This window comes from Medicago sativa, chromosome 7 (genome assembly GCF_051527215.1).
Source record: "Medicago sativa cultivar Bolivia chromosome 7, Bolivia_mono, whole genome shotgun sequence".
Classification (NCBI taxonomy): domain Eukaryota; kingdom Viridiplantae; phylum Streptophyta; class Magnoliopsida; order Fabales; family Fabaceae; genus Medicago; species Medicago sativa.
Genome location: NC_140755.1, coordinates 75881129 through 75896273, shown reverse-complemented (window position 1 = coordinate 75896273; position 15145 = coordinate 75881129). Strand labels below are relative to the sequence as shown.

The following is a 15145-nucleotide window of genomic DNA, read 5'->3' as shown; positions in this document are numbered from 1 at the left end:
TTTCTTTAACTTTTTTTTTTCTTCCCAAAATGTTAAAAGAATTTATGGTTTGTTAAAATATTTTAAATTAACAATAAATTACCAAATGGTAATTTACGTCGGTTCGATAAAAACAGTAGATAACTAATAAGCTAGCGTAACTTATAGCTAATAATGAGTGACAATTTATGATCAATGACTGATAGCTGATAGTCTAATTAAAGTATTTAGTAAAATTAATGGATCAACTGATTGATAATAACATGAAAGGACATTCTTGATTCATAATAATATTTATATCAATTAATTAATGTTTATGATTTTTTTTGAGAGAATTAATATTTATGATATTTGACAATTAATAACATACTACCAATATTATAAGGTTATGTTAACAAATGCCCAATGACATTGGTTAAGTATTAAAAAATAGAAATAATTCATAAATTTTATGAAAAACAAAGTTACTTTTTAGTTTCAATATGTTTAATGCATAATTTTTAAGATAAAATTTTAATTTTAAACTTTTAAATAAGTGTCCTAAAGGTTTATTAAAAAAAAAGGAAAAAGATTCATGTACCACTTTGCTGGTACACCCTTTTCTACCACCGATGACATGGCATGGAAATATTAAAAAAATTAACTTTGTAAAGAATGATAAAAAAGAAAAGAATAGATCTAGCAAACAAAAAAATTGATATTTTGTCTCCTCTCTGAGAAACGCTATCTCTGCTCTCTGCATCTCTCTGTCGTCGCCATCTCCTCCTAGTCTCTGATCTCCGACCGCCATCTCCTCCCAGCCTCCGACGACCACATTCTCTCTAACGAAAGGTCTCTTCTCCTTCTGCGATTGGACACTGACTGTTGTCTCCGTCGCCGAATCGAACCGTTGAAGGTGATGTATATCTTAAATCTTGAATTGTTTTCAATTGACCAGCTTGTATAATATAAATTATGGTGCCACTTTAGACTTTATGTAGCTAACTGTTTAATTGAATTACTACATCAAATCTCTCTCGCGCACACAAATTTCAACATGGACAATATTTCAACAGCTCTTTAATATGTGCATATGTTTTTGGCTTTCTGGAATTAGCTATACCAATTTATGAAGTTTTTGCACCTTACCCATTTGGATGCTTTTATTACGTTAATGGTTGCACTTGATGAGAATTGCATTTGTTTTTGTGATACATAGAAAACATGATATACATAGAAAACATTCATTTATCATTGTATTACTGTTAGTAAAAAAATCATAAGTTTTCCCCAAATTTTTTAGTTTGATTGTGGTTGTTCCTTTAAATGTTATCACGTAGAGTTGGTGTCAAATTCTTAATCACAAGAATTGTGGCCACACTTTTGTTAAAAAATTGTCAAAGTGTTAGAAATTTGAAGGAAAGAAATGTGGTTACGTCTATGTTAAAATATGGTTAAGTGCAGATAAATTTTTGTCAGTATGTCTCTAATAACAAAGATAGGAAAACATTAACTTGTCACAGTATTATCTCCATAACGTTCTTCAAATTTTGTGGAAAACATGTGATTATAAAAGGTGTTTGTATTTTAGTTATAAGATGGATTTTTTCAAATCGTTCTTGTAACGTGTGTTGAGAATTGGTGTTTGTGTGTGTTTTAATTGTTGTTGATAGAAATTGTTTTTGTATACAACAGATAAGGTAAACATCATGAACGAAAACAAATGAAAAAGGGTTGGTGGTGTCTGTGTTGGTGTAAGTACACTTTACTTAATTAGACGTTTAATGTGTATGTAATTGTTTGTGTTTGATGTCATTAATGAATGAATAATGTTAATTTTTCAGCCACAGATAAAGATTCAAATGCCCCGTACCAATAAGTTGGTAGATATTAACCGAAAATTGTCTGATGCGCAAAGGAGTAGAATATGGAAACTCCGTTCCAATATCTGGTGGAAATGAAGACCTATATAGGAATGAATGGTACTTTATGGAAGGAATGCATAGGTGGGATGCAAGTAGCTTAGGATTTAGAGTAGGCGTTAGGACTGTAGCCTTTAAACATCTAGACCTTTGTTTGGCTCTAGGTTTGCCTATTTTAGGAGAATCTTTGTTGGAATCGATTGATAGGGATAGTCATGTTCGAACATTGTTTGACAAGAACAAAATTATTGATATTAATAGTGTACATTCAAAGCTGGAGGTCCTTCAAGAAGGGGACAACATGAATGATTTTTGTAGAGTTTACATCCTATTCGCCTTGTGTCTCTTATATTTTCCGAAATCACACAAGGATGTTAATATTAAAAAAGTTTTCTTTAATCTCATTGACGATTTAGACTCTTTTAGTACGTATAATTGGGGTGTTGCTGTTTACGAAGATTTAATGGGTAATCTTAGTAGTGCAACGTCAAGTCATAAATAACTTCTATAAATAACTTCTTTTACAATCTGCGAGTTTATCACGCCTAAAGACGGACAAGTCATAATTTATGAAAAAATAGTGGTCACGCACCTGTAAAAATATGGTCACACAGACCATATATTTGGCTAGTTTATCTTTCCCAGGTATAAATAATCCCGTTTTAGGCGAATCGAACACATAATCTACTTTGATCACTACACTAAAAGCCTTTCCAACCATAAATAACTTCTTTTACAATCTGCGAGTTTATCACGCCTAAAGACGGATATGTTCTAATTTCTGAAAAAAATTTGTGGTCACGCACCTTAAAAAATGTGGTCACACAGACCATATATTTGGCTAGTTTATCTTTCCCAGGTATAGATAATCCCATTTTAGGCGAATCGAACACAAAATCTCATTTGATCACTGCACTAAAAGCCTTTTCAAACTCAGGTTTGGTAACATTTCACCAAATCCTGTTAAAGATGGATATTAGTTGCCCTTTGACTCATGCTAAAGATATACATGCTAAGATTTCACCTGTCAATGACGACACAAACATTTTTTTATATCAAAGAACAAAACAGAACAAAAAACCTCCCAAAAAAATATATTACATAACAGGCAGAGTGAGTAATTAAACTGTAGGATAGTTCAACAATGTTAGTAACTAACAACATATGGTGTTTCCATTAATATTATAGGTGCGACATGGTCCTACTAAATAAAAAATAGCATAAAAAATTCTACATTACAATCATATCAAAACACTAAACTAATTTAAATCTTCTTCTTTATGCATCCATCCTTCACCCACGGTGAAAGCAGAACCCCACTTTTTACACGGTTTCTTGGCTTGTCCTTAATTCTAGTCAACATATTTGATGCATGATGTGCTTCATCATCTGATACATTTGCCACGTCCCTTTCAATAACCCTTTCAATCTCATAAAAACAAGAAATACATACAGATGTTTGTGATGATGCTGACTGTGATGCCGATGCTGCCAAAGGAGTTTTCAAGCTAAGACCAAGTGCCACTTGAAAACATAATAAATTACGAGTTCCGCCTCTACAAAGAATGATACTAATTAATATAATATATTCGCATAAAAAGTGTATAACAAATGGATCTCAAAGATAAGGGCATAGAGTAAAAAACCCAGCATACAACAATAACCATCAAAGTTGTTTCCCACTAGGTGAGACTAATTAGATGGATCAAACAATGCTATAATGTTTTGTCATGAAACCTCATGTATAATAATAAGCCATTGTTGAAGCTTAAACTTTCTCGTTAATGCATTCTTATTTTGTTCTGTGACCCACAAAACTGGCTATAGAATAACCCAATGAATGCCCACAGCCTCTATTAAACAAACTTTATCCATCAATAAACACACATAACATCAAATTCAACCCATTCTTAACTTCAGTACTGCCAAAATTTTAGATATAAATTAAAAAAAATTCAATATATCCATAAATGTTTAAGTCTTTTTTTTTTTTTTTATGGTGTCTGGGGTTCGAACCCGAGACTTACATATATTATGCACTGTCCTTACCAACAGAAGCTCACAGGGACATAAATGTTTAAGTATAATTCTAATTAAACTATGAATAACAAGAATAGTGAATCACCGCAATAATGAAGAACGCCGACGAGATAAATTACCAGATACAACATGAATAGTGAATATACACAGATATAAATTACCAGATTGAACAACCAAATCAAACAAAAGGGAGATGAATGAATATACCTGAGTTGAACATCGCCAACGAGAGAGCACACAGAGAGTGTCAACGAGGGTGCTACGGTTGAAAGAAAACCGCCGACGAGAGACAACACAAATAGATAATAATGAAGACACAATGGATTTCAATCAACGATGGGTGAAAGGGGAGAATCGAAGATCGACGACGACGCTGAAATCTCGCGAGGTGATAAGGTTGGGAGAAAAGGGAAATGGCATGGGAGAGAGATGGGCCGAATCCTCTGCTACAAATAATATATATTTTTTTTATCATTACTCATTTTTGTGTGACATGGATTTGGCAATTTTTTTTATTAATTAAATGTGCCACATAAGAGTGGTGTATGAGTGGTATGCCACCTATGGTGGTATGTGCATCGGTGCCATTTGATAGCATTTCCTATATATTATTATATTATAGGGTTAATACCACTTTTGGTCCTTGTAATATCAGCGAATTCCGGTTTTTGTCATTGTAAAAAAAAAGTTTAGATTCTGTCCCTGTCATTTCAGATTCTCCCACATTTAATCCCTCATTGAAACATGTCAGCAGAATCTGCTGAGTTGGCAAGCTGACTGGGTTATTTTCACATTTTATGTAATTAAATTAATTCCATATATTCTTTTATTATTAACATTTATTTTAAAAATGAAAAAACAAACTACAATCAAAATTAAAATGGAATTAAACATTAATAAAGAAATATGGTCAGAATCATCTCTAGCTTCGTCCTCCACTTTTCACTTCTTCGTTGTGTTCTTCCAAAAATTACCTAGTAAACAAACTTTATGATTGGATTTCAACTCTTTGATGAAGGGAAAGCTAAAGGGGTGGGGTTGGATTTCTGAAGCATTAAGAAGGAGTGGGGGTTTTGGTTGTCTCATCTCGAATTCCATGAGCTTGCAACGCCGCTCTATTGCTCTGTGACACCACAACCGCCGCCTCCTTCGCCTGGACTAGAGGTGATCCAAACGTCTTCATCAAATGTGTTGATATTACTCAACAAATTCTTCTCTTCACTTGAATTGAATTTTGATCTAATGTTTAAGATTTGTTGTGGTTGGAGAAGAAGAAATTGAACCAAGCTCACGACCTTCTCCTCGCCGGAGTTTGGATTTGCTTACGTTGAAATACATGGCAGATCCGCCGGAAACCTCAGAAATTGGATCTTTTTGTTTATCCACCGCTGCGAGAGTGTGAAAACGTGGTTGTTAGCTGTGAATCGAGTACCAATGAAGAAGAGGTTGTTGTTGAAAATTGTTCTCCAAAGTATGGAATAACATCGTTTTGTGGAAGTTGAAGAGAAATGGAAGAAGATGTTTAGGGAAAATGGAACCCTATAATTGATTTTTGAAGAAAATGAAAAAGATGAAGATGGAGTTTAATTTTAATTTATTTTAGTTTTAATTTTAATTTAAGTTTTTTTTATTTTAATTTTGAAATTTGTTTCCAAATTTTTGAATATAAATGCAAATCAAAATTAAAGCCAAGTGGAATTAAAATTTAATGATAAAAATAAAAAATTACACAGTAAGCTTGCCAACTCAGCAGATTCTACTGACATGTTGGGACTAAAAGTGGAAGAATATGAAATGATAGTATATAATCTAAACTTTTTTTTACAAGGGCCAAAACCGGAATTCGTTAATATTACACGGACCAAAAGCGTATTAACCCATTATTATAATAGATAACCAGATCATGAAGCATAAGAATTAAGATCTAATCCTTGAAGCATAAGATCTTTCATCTTGCTCTGAATTCATTCACATCTCACTCTTAAGTCCTCTCACATTATTCTCACATCCAAAAAAAACAAAACCACCACCGACAACAACACTTCATAACAAAAGAATCACAACAAAAGAGTCACTCTCTCACACACTCATGCTGACACTGAAATCAATCCAGTTACACATTTTTTTTCCTAACACTACATTCTATATCCATCACAGAATCTTACAAACAACCCTTTTCAATCCCTTAATCAAAAACCGATTTTGAAATCAATTTCAATGACCCAAATAGCTTATTAATCAGATCCACCTTCTTCCTCAAAATGCGTCACTCAAATTTCCCACCATGGAAACGCACCAACACACGTCAATGGCGTCTCATCGACCTCATTTCCATTGCCTTTTTCTCATTACTCTTTCTCTTCTTTGTTCTCTTTTACACCACCCTTGGTCGCCGCCGTGTGCTGGCTCCGTCCACCGTTGATCCACAACAGCGCAACCGTCTTGTGGTGGCTATTGAGGAAGGGATGTTAAATGGGAAGAGTATTGAGGCTTGTCCTGCAAGTGAGGTGGATCATATGCCGTGTGAGGATCCGAGGAGGAATAGTCAGTTGAGTAGAGAGATGAATTACTATAGGGAGAGACATTGTCCTTTGCCGGAGGAGACTGCGGTTTGTTTGATTCCACCGCCTAATGGGTATCGGGTTCCGGTGAGGTGGCCTGAAAGCATGCATAAGGTGTGGTGTAGTTTTTTGGAAAGTTGGTTAATGTTTAGTTGCTTGTTTTAACTTTTAATTTTAACTGTAATACTTTGTTATCTACGTAGCACTCATGTACTTAAAAGCGTGTTTGGTGTCTGACACATGTGAGTGTCTGACATAGTGACACTGACACACGTGGTTACATGCAATTCCCTTGATTTGAAAAACCACACGTTTACCTGCATCAATTGTTTTCGGTAATCGATTTGACATCAGTTGACTCACATTACACGTTTGCTATATCATCTTTAAATAATCTTCACTGTTTATTTGAGATCGGACGTCAAAGATCAATAAAGTGTTGCAGTAGCGGAGAATAAAGTAAGTGTAGCGGAGATGATGTTGCCTTGGATGTATGGTAAGACCATTTGGGAGGGAATTAGAAATTACAACATTAGAGAGGGAGTTGGAGTAGCACCTTGAGTAGAAAAGATGGTGGAAAATAGACTTAGGTGGTTTGGGCGTGTAAAGAGAAGACCTGTAGATTGTGTAGTAAGGAGAGTAGATCAGATGGAGGATAGTCAAATCACTAGAGGTAGAGGAAGACCTAGAAAAACTATAAGAGAAACTATTAGGAAAGATTTAGAGATTAATGAGTTGGATGCAAATGTGGTTTATGATAGAACATTATGCCGTAATTTGATCCATGTAGCCGACTCCACTTAGTGGGATAAGGCTTGGTTGTTGTTGAAAGAACAAAATTTAAAAACTGTTGTGTAGGGGTTGTTTATACTGTTAACCAATTATAAAATGCCATGGAGATTAAAATTTTCATTTGATATTAAATTGATAATGGTCATATTTATACTGTTGAATATATAATACCATTCTCAAAACATAAGGATACACATCTAAGTTTTGTTTAAGTAGAAACTAGATTGTCTCAATTTTTTCAGAAGCTCTCACATTTATCTCGCGTACAAGTACCTTTAAATTTAGAGGTATTTTCCAGGATTGAAGATCAATCTTATTTTAACTGAGAAGCTACTGCAATGAGGGCAAGTTAGTGAAAATGGTAGACATGATGCATTATTGGACACTGGTGGTTTTGATTTATGTTGCAGACTTCATATATGGAAGAAGAATTCAGCTGTTGTCTTATTGTTGCTATTATGGTTGTGGTGCCTTGTTATGTGTAACTTGGAGGGAGTTATTGTGTTTTGTGAAGGACTTAGGAGCTTGTTTTTGTGGATTTTTTTTTTGTTTAGAATGGGATAGTGCTGTATGTTTGGGTTGTATTTACTGGCATCTACTCCCTCCGTCCCTTAATGTAACCCCCCTTTGCTTTTTTCACATTTCTTAAGAAAAGTTGTCGGTGTAATTAATGTGTCTGTTTTGTGTATTAATATTATCAAATTGTCCTTTGTTTGTATGTGTAATAAATTTGATTGTTCATATTTCAAGACAAATTAGTAGTATTAATTAGGGGTATGTTTAGGAAAAAAGTAATAAATGCATCTAGTATTTTGAAAAGGAGTTTACATTTAGGGACAAAAATAAAATCAAATGGGTGTTTAGATATAGGGACGGAGGGAGTAGTTTACAGTGTGATGAAATTGAGATGAGGTGAGAATGTGAAGCCAAATTAGGATTCAATTTGTAGTGCAATGAAATTAATATAGAGGTGATAGGCTGATGGAATGGCAAGAGAGACATTAATCGGTTGATTCATCTGCTCTTGGAATGTTGATATTTGTACTCTTTTATTTATCTGTCTTAATGCATTAATATAATATGTTTTGTGCAGATATGGCATAGCAACATGCCCCACAACAAGATTGCTGACAGGAAAGGTCACCAGGGGTGGATGAAACGAGAAGGTCAACACTTTATATTCCCCGGTGGTGGTACGATGTTTCCAGATGGAGCAGAACAATATATCAAAAAACTTAGTCAATACATTCCCATAAATGGAGGTGTTCTGAGGACTGCACTTGACATGGGATGTGGGGTAAGCGAGGTTTTCCTCTTTACTTTTTAAACCTTATACTAGAATTGATCACTGTTTAACATTCAAATACATCCATTTTACTCCATTTTACTTCAGGTTGCTAGTTTTGGAGGATATTTACTAGCTCAAGATATTTTAACCATGTCATTTGCTCCAAGAGATTCACATAAATCGCAGATACAATTTGCCTTGGAAAGAGGAATACCGGCTTTTGTTGCTATGCTTGGCACTCGAAGACTTCCATTTCCTGCTTTTGGATTTGACTTGGTTCATTGTTCTCGGTGTTTGATACCGTTTACAGCCTACAGTAAGTTCTGCATTGCAGATCGCTACTGCATATCTTCAAATATTCTATATATGCTTGTCACTTCCTTATGCAGAAAATTTACTATGCAGATGCAACTTATTTCATTGAAGTGGATAGATTACTTCGCCCTGGTGGATATCTAGTCATCTCCGGTCCTCCTGTTCGGTGGGCTAAACAGGAAAAAGAATGGTCAGATCTCCAGGCTGTGGCAAAGGCCTTGTGTTATGAACAGATAACTGTACATGAAAACACTGCAATCTGGAAGAAGCCAGCAGCAGATTCGTGTCTTCCTAATGGAAATGAGTTTGGTCTTGAATTATGTGATGATTCTGGGGACCTAAGTCAAGCTTGGTAAATTTCCTTTGATTATCTTTGCATCTCTTCTTGTCTTGTATAGTTGTTTAACACTTCAATGAATGCTGAGATTGTGAAAATATCTCTTATTAATTACTTAAAATTGCAAAACTAAGATGATCATTTTGCAGGTACTTTAAATTGAAGAAATGTGTAAGTAGTACGTCGTCTATCAAAGGAGATTATGCTATTGGAACAATTCCCAAGTGGCCAGAGAGGCTAACTGCCGCACCTTCGAGGTCCCCTCTCCTGAAAACCGGTGTTGATGTATATGAGGCTGACACTAAGCTGTGGGTACGGAGGGTTGCACATTATAAGAATTCACTAAATATAAAGTTGGGGACTCCATCAATACGCAACGTTATGGACATGAATGCATTATATGGGGGTTTTGCAGCTGCCTTAAAATCTGATCCTGTGTGGGTGATGAATGTAGTTCCAGCTCAAAAGCCACCAACTCTTGATGCGATCTTTGACAGAGGACTTATTGGTGTCTATCATGATTGGTGAGTTTTTGCTGAAAGTTCATGCATCTTCTCTTAAAGGGATTATTTTCCAGAAACATTAGGGTTGTGATCTTATGGCCTATATCTTAATACTTGGCAAAGCAAACTTCCATTTTTCCTTGCAGACATGATTTTAAAATAAGATATGTGGTGGAAAATTTGTGTATTGCATGTAATGATAATTGTCTTGAGTTGCTTTCATGATACTTACGGCTTTACCTTTTTTTTTTTTTTTTTTTTTGGCAATTACAACTCATATATATCATGTGAATGTGTGGTAGATGTTGTTGTAAGTGAAAAGTAATGAACTTATGCTCTCAGATTGTATTTTAATTTTTAATCTGGATGCGGTTCGGATATTTGTCAATTTTATTTATTTATTTAGTGCATTTGAACTTGTATATCCATTTGTATCGTAATGGATGTATTTTCTTGGAGAATCTAAGTTGTAGGTTTTGTTCCCAGGTGTGAACCTTTTTCAACATACCCTCGAACTTATGATCTGATCCATGTGGCCAGCATTGAATCACTTATAAAAGATCCAGCTACTGGTAAAAAAAGGTATTTTTCTTGTTAAACTGCTAATCTGATGTCACATCTCTAGGTTACCTAAGCTGTTATATAATCGATTTAAGAGATCTTTTTTATCGTAACAAGACTTGACCTTTATAGATCTCGACAATTTGATTGAATTCCTAAATTGAAAAACTCTACTAATTTTTTTTTTACAGATATTTAAGAGATTGCTGCTTGAACTAAGTTGCACATATTAATTTTCTAAATTTGTAGTTGAAATTCTACAATATTTCTTGGAAGTTTTGCCTGTGCTGCTTCTTTGAAACATTAATTCACTATGATTAACTTTTTAATGTGAAAATGAATGTTTATATCGTTAACTTGAATTTAAATGTCTGAAACTTTATAAATGTAAAAAATATGGTTTACTTTTGCTATGAGGTTACAGTATTCTAAATAGTGAGTATGTAGAGTTTGAATCAGTGCAAGGTATTTGATGTTCAATGGTTTCCTCCTATTAGATTCATGTCAAACCGCAACTTACAGCAACAGCCTCTAGGCTAAAGCAAATTTTATTTTTTTACCTTGCTTTAATCATTGATGTTTTGTGTCCTCAACCTGATTTCTTCACAATTTCATTGTAGATGTAATATTGTTGATTTGATGGTGGAAATTGATCGAATTTTGCGGCCGGAGGGAACTGTTGTGGTAAGAGATGCTCCCGAAGTAATTGACAAAGTAGCGCAAATTTCTCATGCGGTGAGGTGGAAGCCGACCATTTATGATAAAGAACCTGACTCACACGGCAGAGAAAAAATTCTAGTTTTGACCAAGACCTTATGGAAGCTCTAACTCTCATTCCACTGACAACGGTGTAATTTAGGTAAAATTCCCTTTATTGTTCAGTGGTGGTGTCAACAATATCTTTCTTTGCATCAAAGAGAAGCAGTGTTCTGTAACTTGTTCATATAAAGAAAACATTAAGGTTAGGATTGCCAAAAATTGGAATACTTGTGCAGTTTTATGTGGAAAGCACAAGTCAATGTTCATTATATTTTTTCTAAGTTTCATGGATGAATTGTAATTCAATTTTTTTTATTCAACATTACTTATTCATTGGAAAAAAGAGTTCTGATCCGGTTATATTTCACTGTATTCTTTCGATTCTTTTCCTTATGATCCCAAATTTTCATTCTAACCGATATAGTTCAAGAGAAAATTTAGTATACATTATTTATTATTGGGTGAATTTAATGTGGGTATCACCACACAAGGAACTCACATGTTTTAGTTGTTTCCACTTCCACGTGAATTTTATGTGGACACCTTAAGTAGTTATGAATTCAATCTTGGGCAACATATGGAGAAAATCTGGTTGAGAGGGAAAAACTCATTGCTAAACGATGTACCTAAAATATAGTTATAAAAAAATTGCACCTAACGTTTTATTTTCAGTTCACATTTACATCTCTGTATGTAACTCACCACTCAACACAAAGACACTAAAATGCACACTTTGATTGTGCCACTGGAAACATAATTGTACATTTCAAAATGCATATATCAAATGTATGAACGTACACCTGCAAATTAGTGTAAAACTTCAATCGTGTCATATAGTGAACGATATGAAGAGGTATGAACGTACACCTGCAAATTAATGTAAAACTCCAATCGTGTCATATAGTGAACGATATGAAGAGGTACAAGTAAAGGCAAGAAAATATGGTAGAAGATGCGAAGAGGTATAAGTGAGGCAAGAAAATATGGTATAAGCTTGATGTATATTTATGGTATGAATGAGTGTGTGACATGTTCCCAATTCTATCTCTAATGCAGTAATCTCTAATAGAATACGTGAGGCAAGAAAATATGGTATAGGCCTGATGTATATTTATTTAGCGTCGGACAGTACTTCAAACATAATTATCTCTAATAGAATTTAACTATAGTAATCAATAACAATATCATTGGTTTAAATATGGACACTTTCGTGTTCCTAATATTTCTTTAAAAGCAAAAAGTAATTAGTGGTAGTAAATAGTAAAGAGAAATGCTAAATATAGCGAAAAATATCACGCAAAAGCATAGCGAACGAGGACAAGCAGTCTAAAAATTGGCAAATTATGCAAATAAGGCACTTCAATAAACTGCTAGTATGCTAATTGTGTCTCTCCTTTTTTTTTTTTTTTTTCGATACATCAACAGAAGGCACTTCAATGAACTCCACAATAATTGTTTATCCAAATTATAGAAGAGCTTTTATCCTATGCCTGAACCATGTATGGAAACAGTGAGGTGGTTCTAAAGTAGACACGATGAGATAAAAGCTTGTAGGTGTGGTTTAGCATACATGTGTAGAATGAATTCAGTGTGGATAAATTAAATATTGGCATCTGCAATTAGAAAAAGAAAAAAGTTGCATGCTTTAAGCGGTATGAGAAATATAAAGCATTCGTGAGGTTCTCTTGAAAATACCTCTCGCGATATATAGCATCCCTCATTAGTAAAAGACCTTGGTTACATCCTGACATAAACACATATGGTTTCCAAACATCTACTCTCTATTTAACGAAGGAAGCTTAAATACTAAACCATCAGGTGAATCATGAATGGATAAGATTCCAACTTCATCTCAGATGCTCGGTAAGCAGCAGTACTGTAGCATGACAATCAGATCAGAATAGCCTCTACACATAAAAACAACAGACAAACAAGTTACGAATTCAAACTTAGCAAAGCATAAAAAAGGATGCATGGAGGATTAGTAAAAATACCTAAATTATAAAAAGATCAACCGATCAATCCCATTGAAATTGTGGTTGAACCCAAAAGTATCTTCTAAAGGAATGCGGTAAAGATTGTTCCCGAAAACTTCCATCCTTCACATTATAGATCCCTAGCCTAGAATCAAACTCACTTCTATCCTTCACATTATAGATCCCTAGCCTAGAATCAATCTCAAAAAGAAAATAAATCGAATCATTTTCCAACTTGGAGAAACAAGAGGTTGACAACGAAATTGAATCCCCGATTCCAACAAATAAAATGTTGTCTTCCAAACTCTCAAGCTTGTTCATTTGTTCAAGTTTTCCACTCTGGGCATCCAGTTCCAATTTATATACATCAAGACTTTGATCTAAAACGATTAAATATCTTCTCACCATCCATATGTCTCCATTCAAAGATTTCACAAAATAAAGCCTTTCATCGTAGCATTGGGTTGGAACACTATATCTAGTGCTAGCTATCTTCTCATAGTAAGTAAAATTAGGGTCATATGTGTCATCGCAAGGAGGATTGTTGATCTTGAAGGATACAATGGTGTGTCCATGGCTGTCAGCAAATATCAGACCTTTATAAAATACAACACTAGTGATAGCAAATTCACGAGCTATAATCCAAAATGGTTGGCGTGCTCTTTTGAATGCAAGATTACAAAATCCGTAAATGGCTGCAACGACATAATCATTAGGGCTTGTAATGGGGTCAGCGGACAAGGTAGCCTTGTAAACAGATTTGAGAGGTGGCAGACTAATGGGAGGTATACTACAACACTTAAAAGGATTGACTAGAGTTATGGCATTGTTCTTGTCCACAAATGAAAACCAACCAAATGAAGAGCCCAGACACCTTTCATTTACCATACGGGATAAAAATGTAACAGGGTACTCTTTGCGACTTAGAATGCCATACAAGGATTCCCGGTTTTTGCATACTCATGAGACCAATACCATTGGTCTTTGAGGATCAGGATCATTGGTGGCATGTTGACCCTATGTTTATGGTTAAGCTTTGCAACTGATCGCCAAGACTTGCACACGACACCAAACCTAACATGATCGATGTGTTCTTCCAACTTGTCAAGAACCAAACTAAGAGGTAGCTCTTCTAAGTTAGCCCAGTCTGCCACCTTCGTCATTGCCAAGCCTAAGAGTGTTGTTTATTTGAGAACTCTCCACCACAAATAGCTTTCCCTTCATCATCAAGTAAAGACATAAACTCAATTTACAATTCTCACGAAAAGAAACATAGCTATATGATCATTTTAAATATGGTCATGATTTATATATGATCATTTGATATAGAAGATACTCATCCATTTCTTGTACATAATATCATGAAAATATAGATATGTTATCATGTATTTTTTTATTTGTTTCTATAACTAATTATCTTTGAAGCCCATATATGTATTACGGGTGCAATACGATCAATACTTTTTTTTAAAACTTAGGATACAATATGACTATGGTACGAGGACAAATTTTTCATAATAAAACTTATAAGCATGTAAAAAACTTGAAAGAAATATGTATTGATATAAGATATTTGATATCCGATAAAACTAATAAAACCTATGTATCTGTGAGTGGGTATTGGTATCCGATATTTTAGAGTATATCCAGGCTTCACAGCTGATTATATATAAATATTACTGTTTTCAAAATAGCATTTTAAGCAGCAAAGTTCATTCAGACCTTTGACAAAGGAAGAAGAAAAGAAATCCCAAAACGTATTTAAATCAAGTAAAATAATTGACTTTATGATGTTTGATGCAATCAAGAGAAACCTAAACGATACCTTTGGGGGAAAGAGCAGAAGCCTTGATACTTGAATAGTTCGCCGCCTCAGTGTTTTGTTTCTCGTTTTAGGGCTTTAATTTTTAATATGTTAATGATGGGCCTCTTCCAAAGTAAAGTAAGAATTCTTCTCTTTAACCAACAGAAATTGCTCGCTCCCAATCGAAAAGACTGAAATGCTCCTGCATGAGTATCCAAAACCCAGCCGTCCATATTCACAACCCCATTTTTCTTTCCCTCCACCTCTAAAAACCTAAAAAGTACGATTTTTTGGGTCAATCTATTCATTCCAAATCACTGCAAATCGTT

General features: G+C 34.5%; 3 protein-coding genes and 1 long non-coding RNA gene across 4 annotated transcripts; 2 read left to right on the top strand and 2 right to left on the bottom strand.

The window, feature by feature from the left end:
- Positions 1–480: 480 nt before the first annotated feature.
- Positions 481–2382, top strand: LOC146908554 (uncharacterized). The gene is made up of 2 exons (XM_085729279.1): positions 481–1712; positions 1803–2382. Exon 2 carries the CDS (start codon positions 1867–1869, stop codon positions 2380–2382), a length of 516 nt encoding a protein of 171 aa, XP_085585405.1. The 5' UTR covers positions 481–1712; positions 1803–1866.
- Positions 2383–3027: 645 nt separating this feature from the next.
- Positions 3028–4326, bottom strand: LOC146908553 (uncharacterized). The gene is made up of 2 exons (XR_015019841.1): positions 4128–4326; positions 3028–3436 (listed from the first exon to the last, which is right to left on the bottom strand). It is a non-coding gene; the product is annotated as an uncharacterized LOC146908553 (long non-coding RNA).
- A 1564-nt stretch (positions 4327–5890) lies between these two features.
- LOC146908552 (putative pectin methyltransferase QUA3) lies at positions 5891–11403 on the top strand. The gene is made up of 7 exons (XM_085729854.1): positions 5891–6595; positions 8367–8570; positions 8667–8877; positions 8967–9228; positions 9363–9737; positions 10203–10298; positions 10898–11403. Exons 1-7 carry the CDS (start codon positions 6182–6184, stop codon positions 11103–11105), a joined length of 1770 nt encoding a protein of 589 aa, XP_085585980.1. The 5' UTR covers positions 5891–6181; the 3' UTR covers positions 11106–11403.
- Positions 11404–12655: 1252 nt separating this feature from the next.
- LOC146908551 (uncharacterized) lies at positions 12656–14914 on the bottom strand. Its single transcript, XM_085729853.1, is given in 4 exon segments — positions 12656–12943; positions 13031–13975; positions 13978–14230; positions 14838–14914. Coding segments are annotated over 2 exon segments (1119 nt in total). The 5' UTR covers positions 14176–14230; positions 14838–14914; the 3' UTR covers positions 12656–12943; positions 13031–13054.
- Between the last annotated feature and the right edge of the window lie 231 nt (positions 14915–15145).

Excerpts from the sequence above, each read along its gene's own strand:
- LOC146908554 (XM_085729279.1), top strand. The coding sequence starts at position 1,867 with ATGCGCAAAGGAGTAGAATATGGAAACTCCGTTCCAATATCTGGTGGA.
- LOC146908552 (XM_085729854.1), top strand. The coding sequence starts at position 6,182 with ATGCGTCACTCAAATTTCCCACCATGGAAACGCACCAACACACGTCAA. Across the intron at positions 8,571-8,666 it reads CACTTGACATGGGATGTGGG|GTTGCTAGTTTTGGAGGATA; the intron begins GTAAGCGAGGTT and ends ATTTTACTTCAG. Across the intron at positions 10,299-10,897 it reads CCAGCTACTGGTAAAAAAAG|ATGTAATATTGTTGATTTGA; the intron begins GTATTTTTCTTG and ends ATTTCATTGTAG.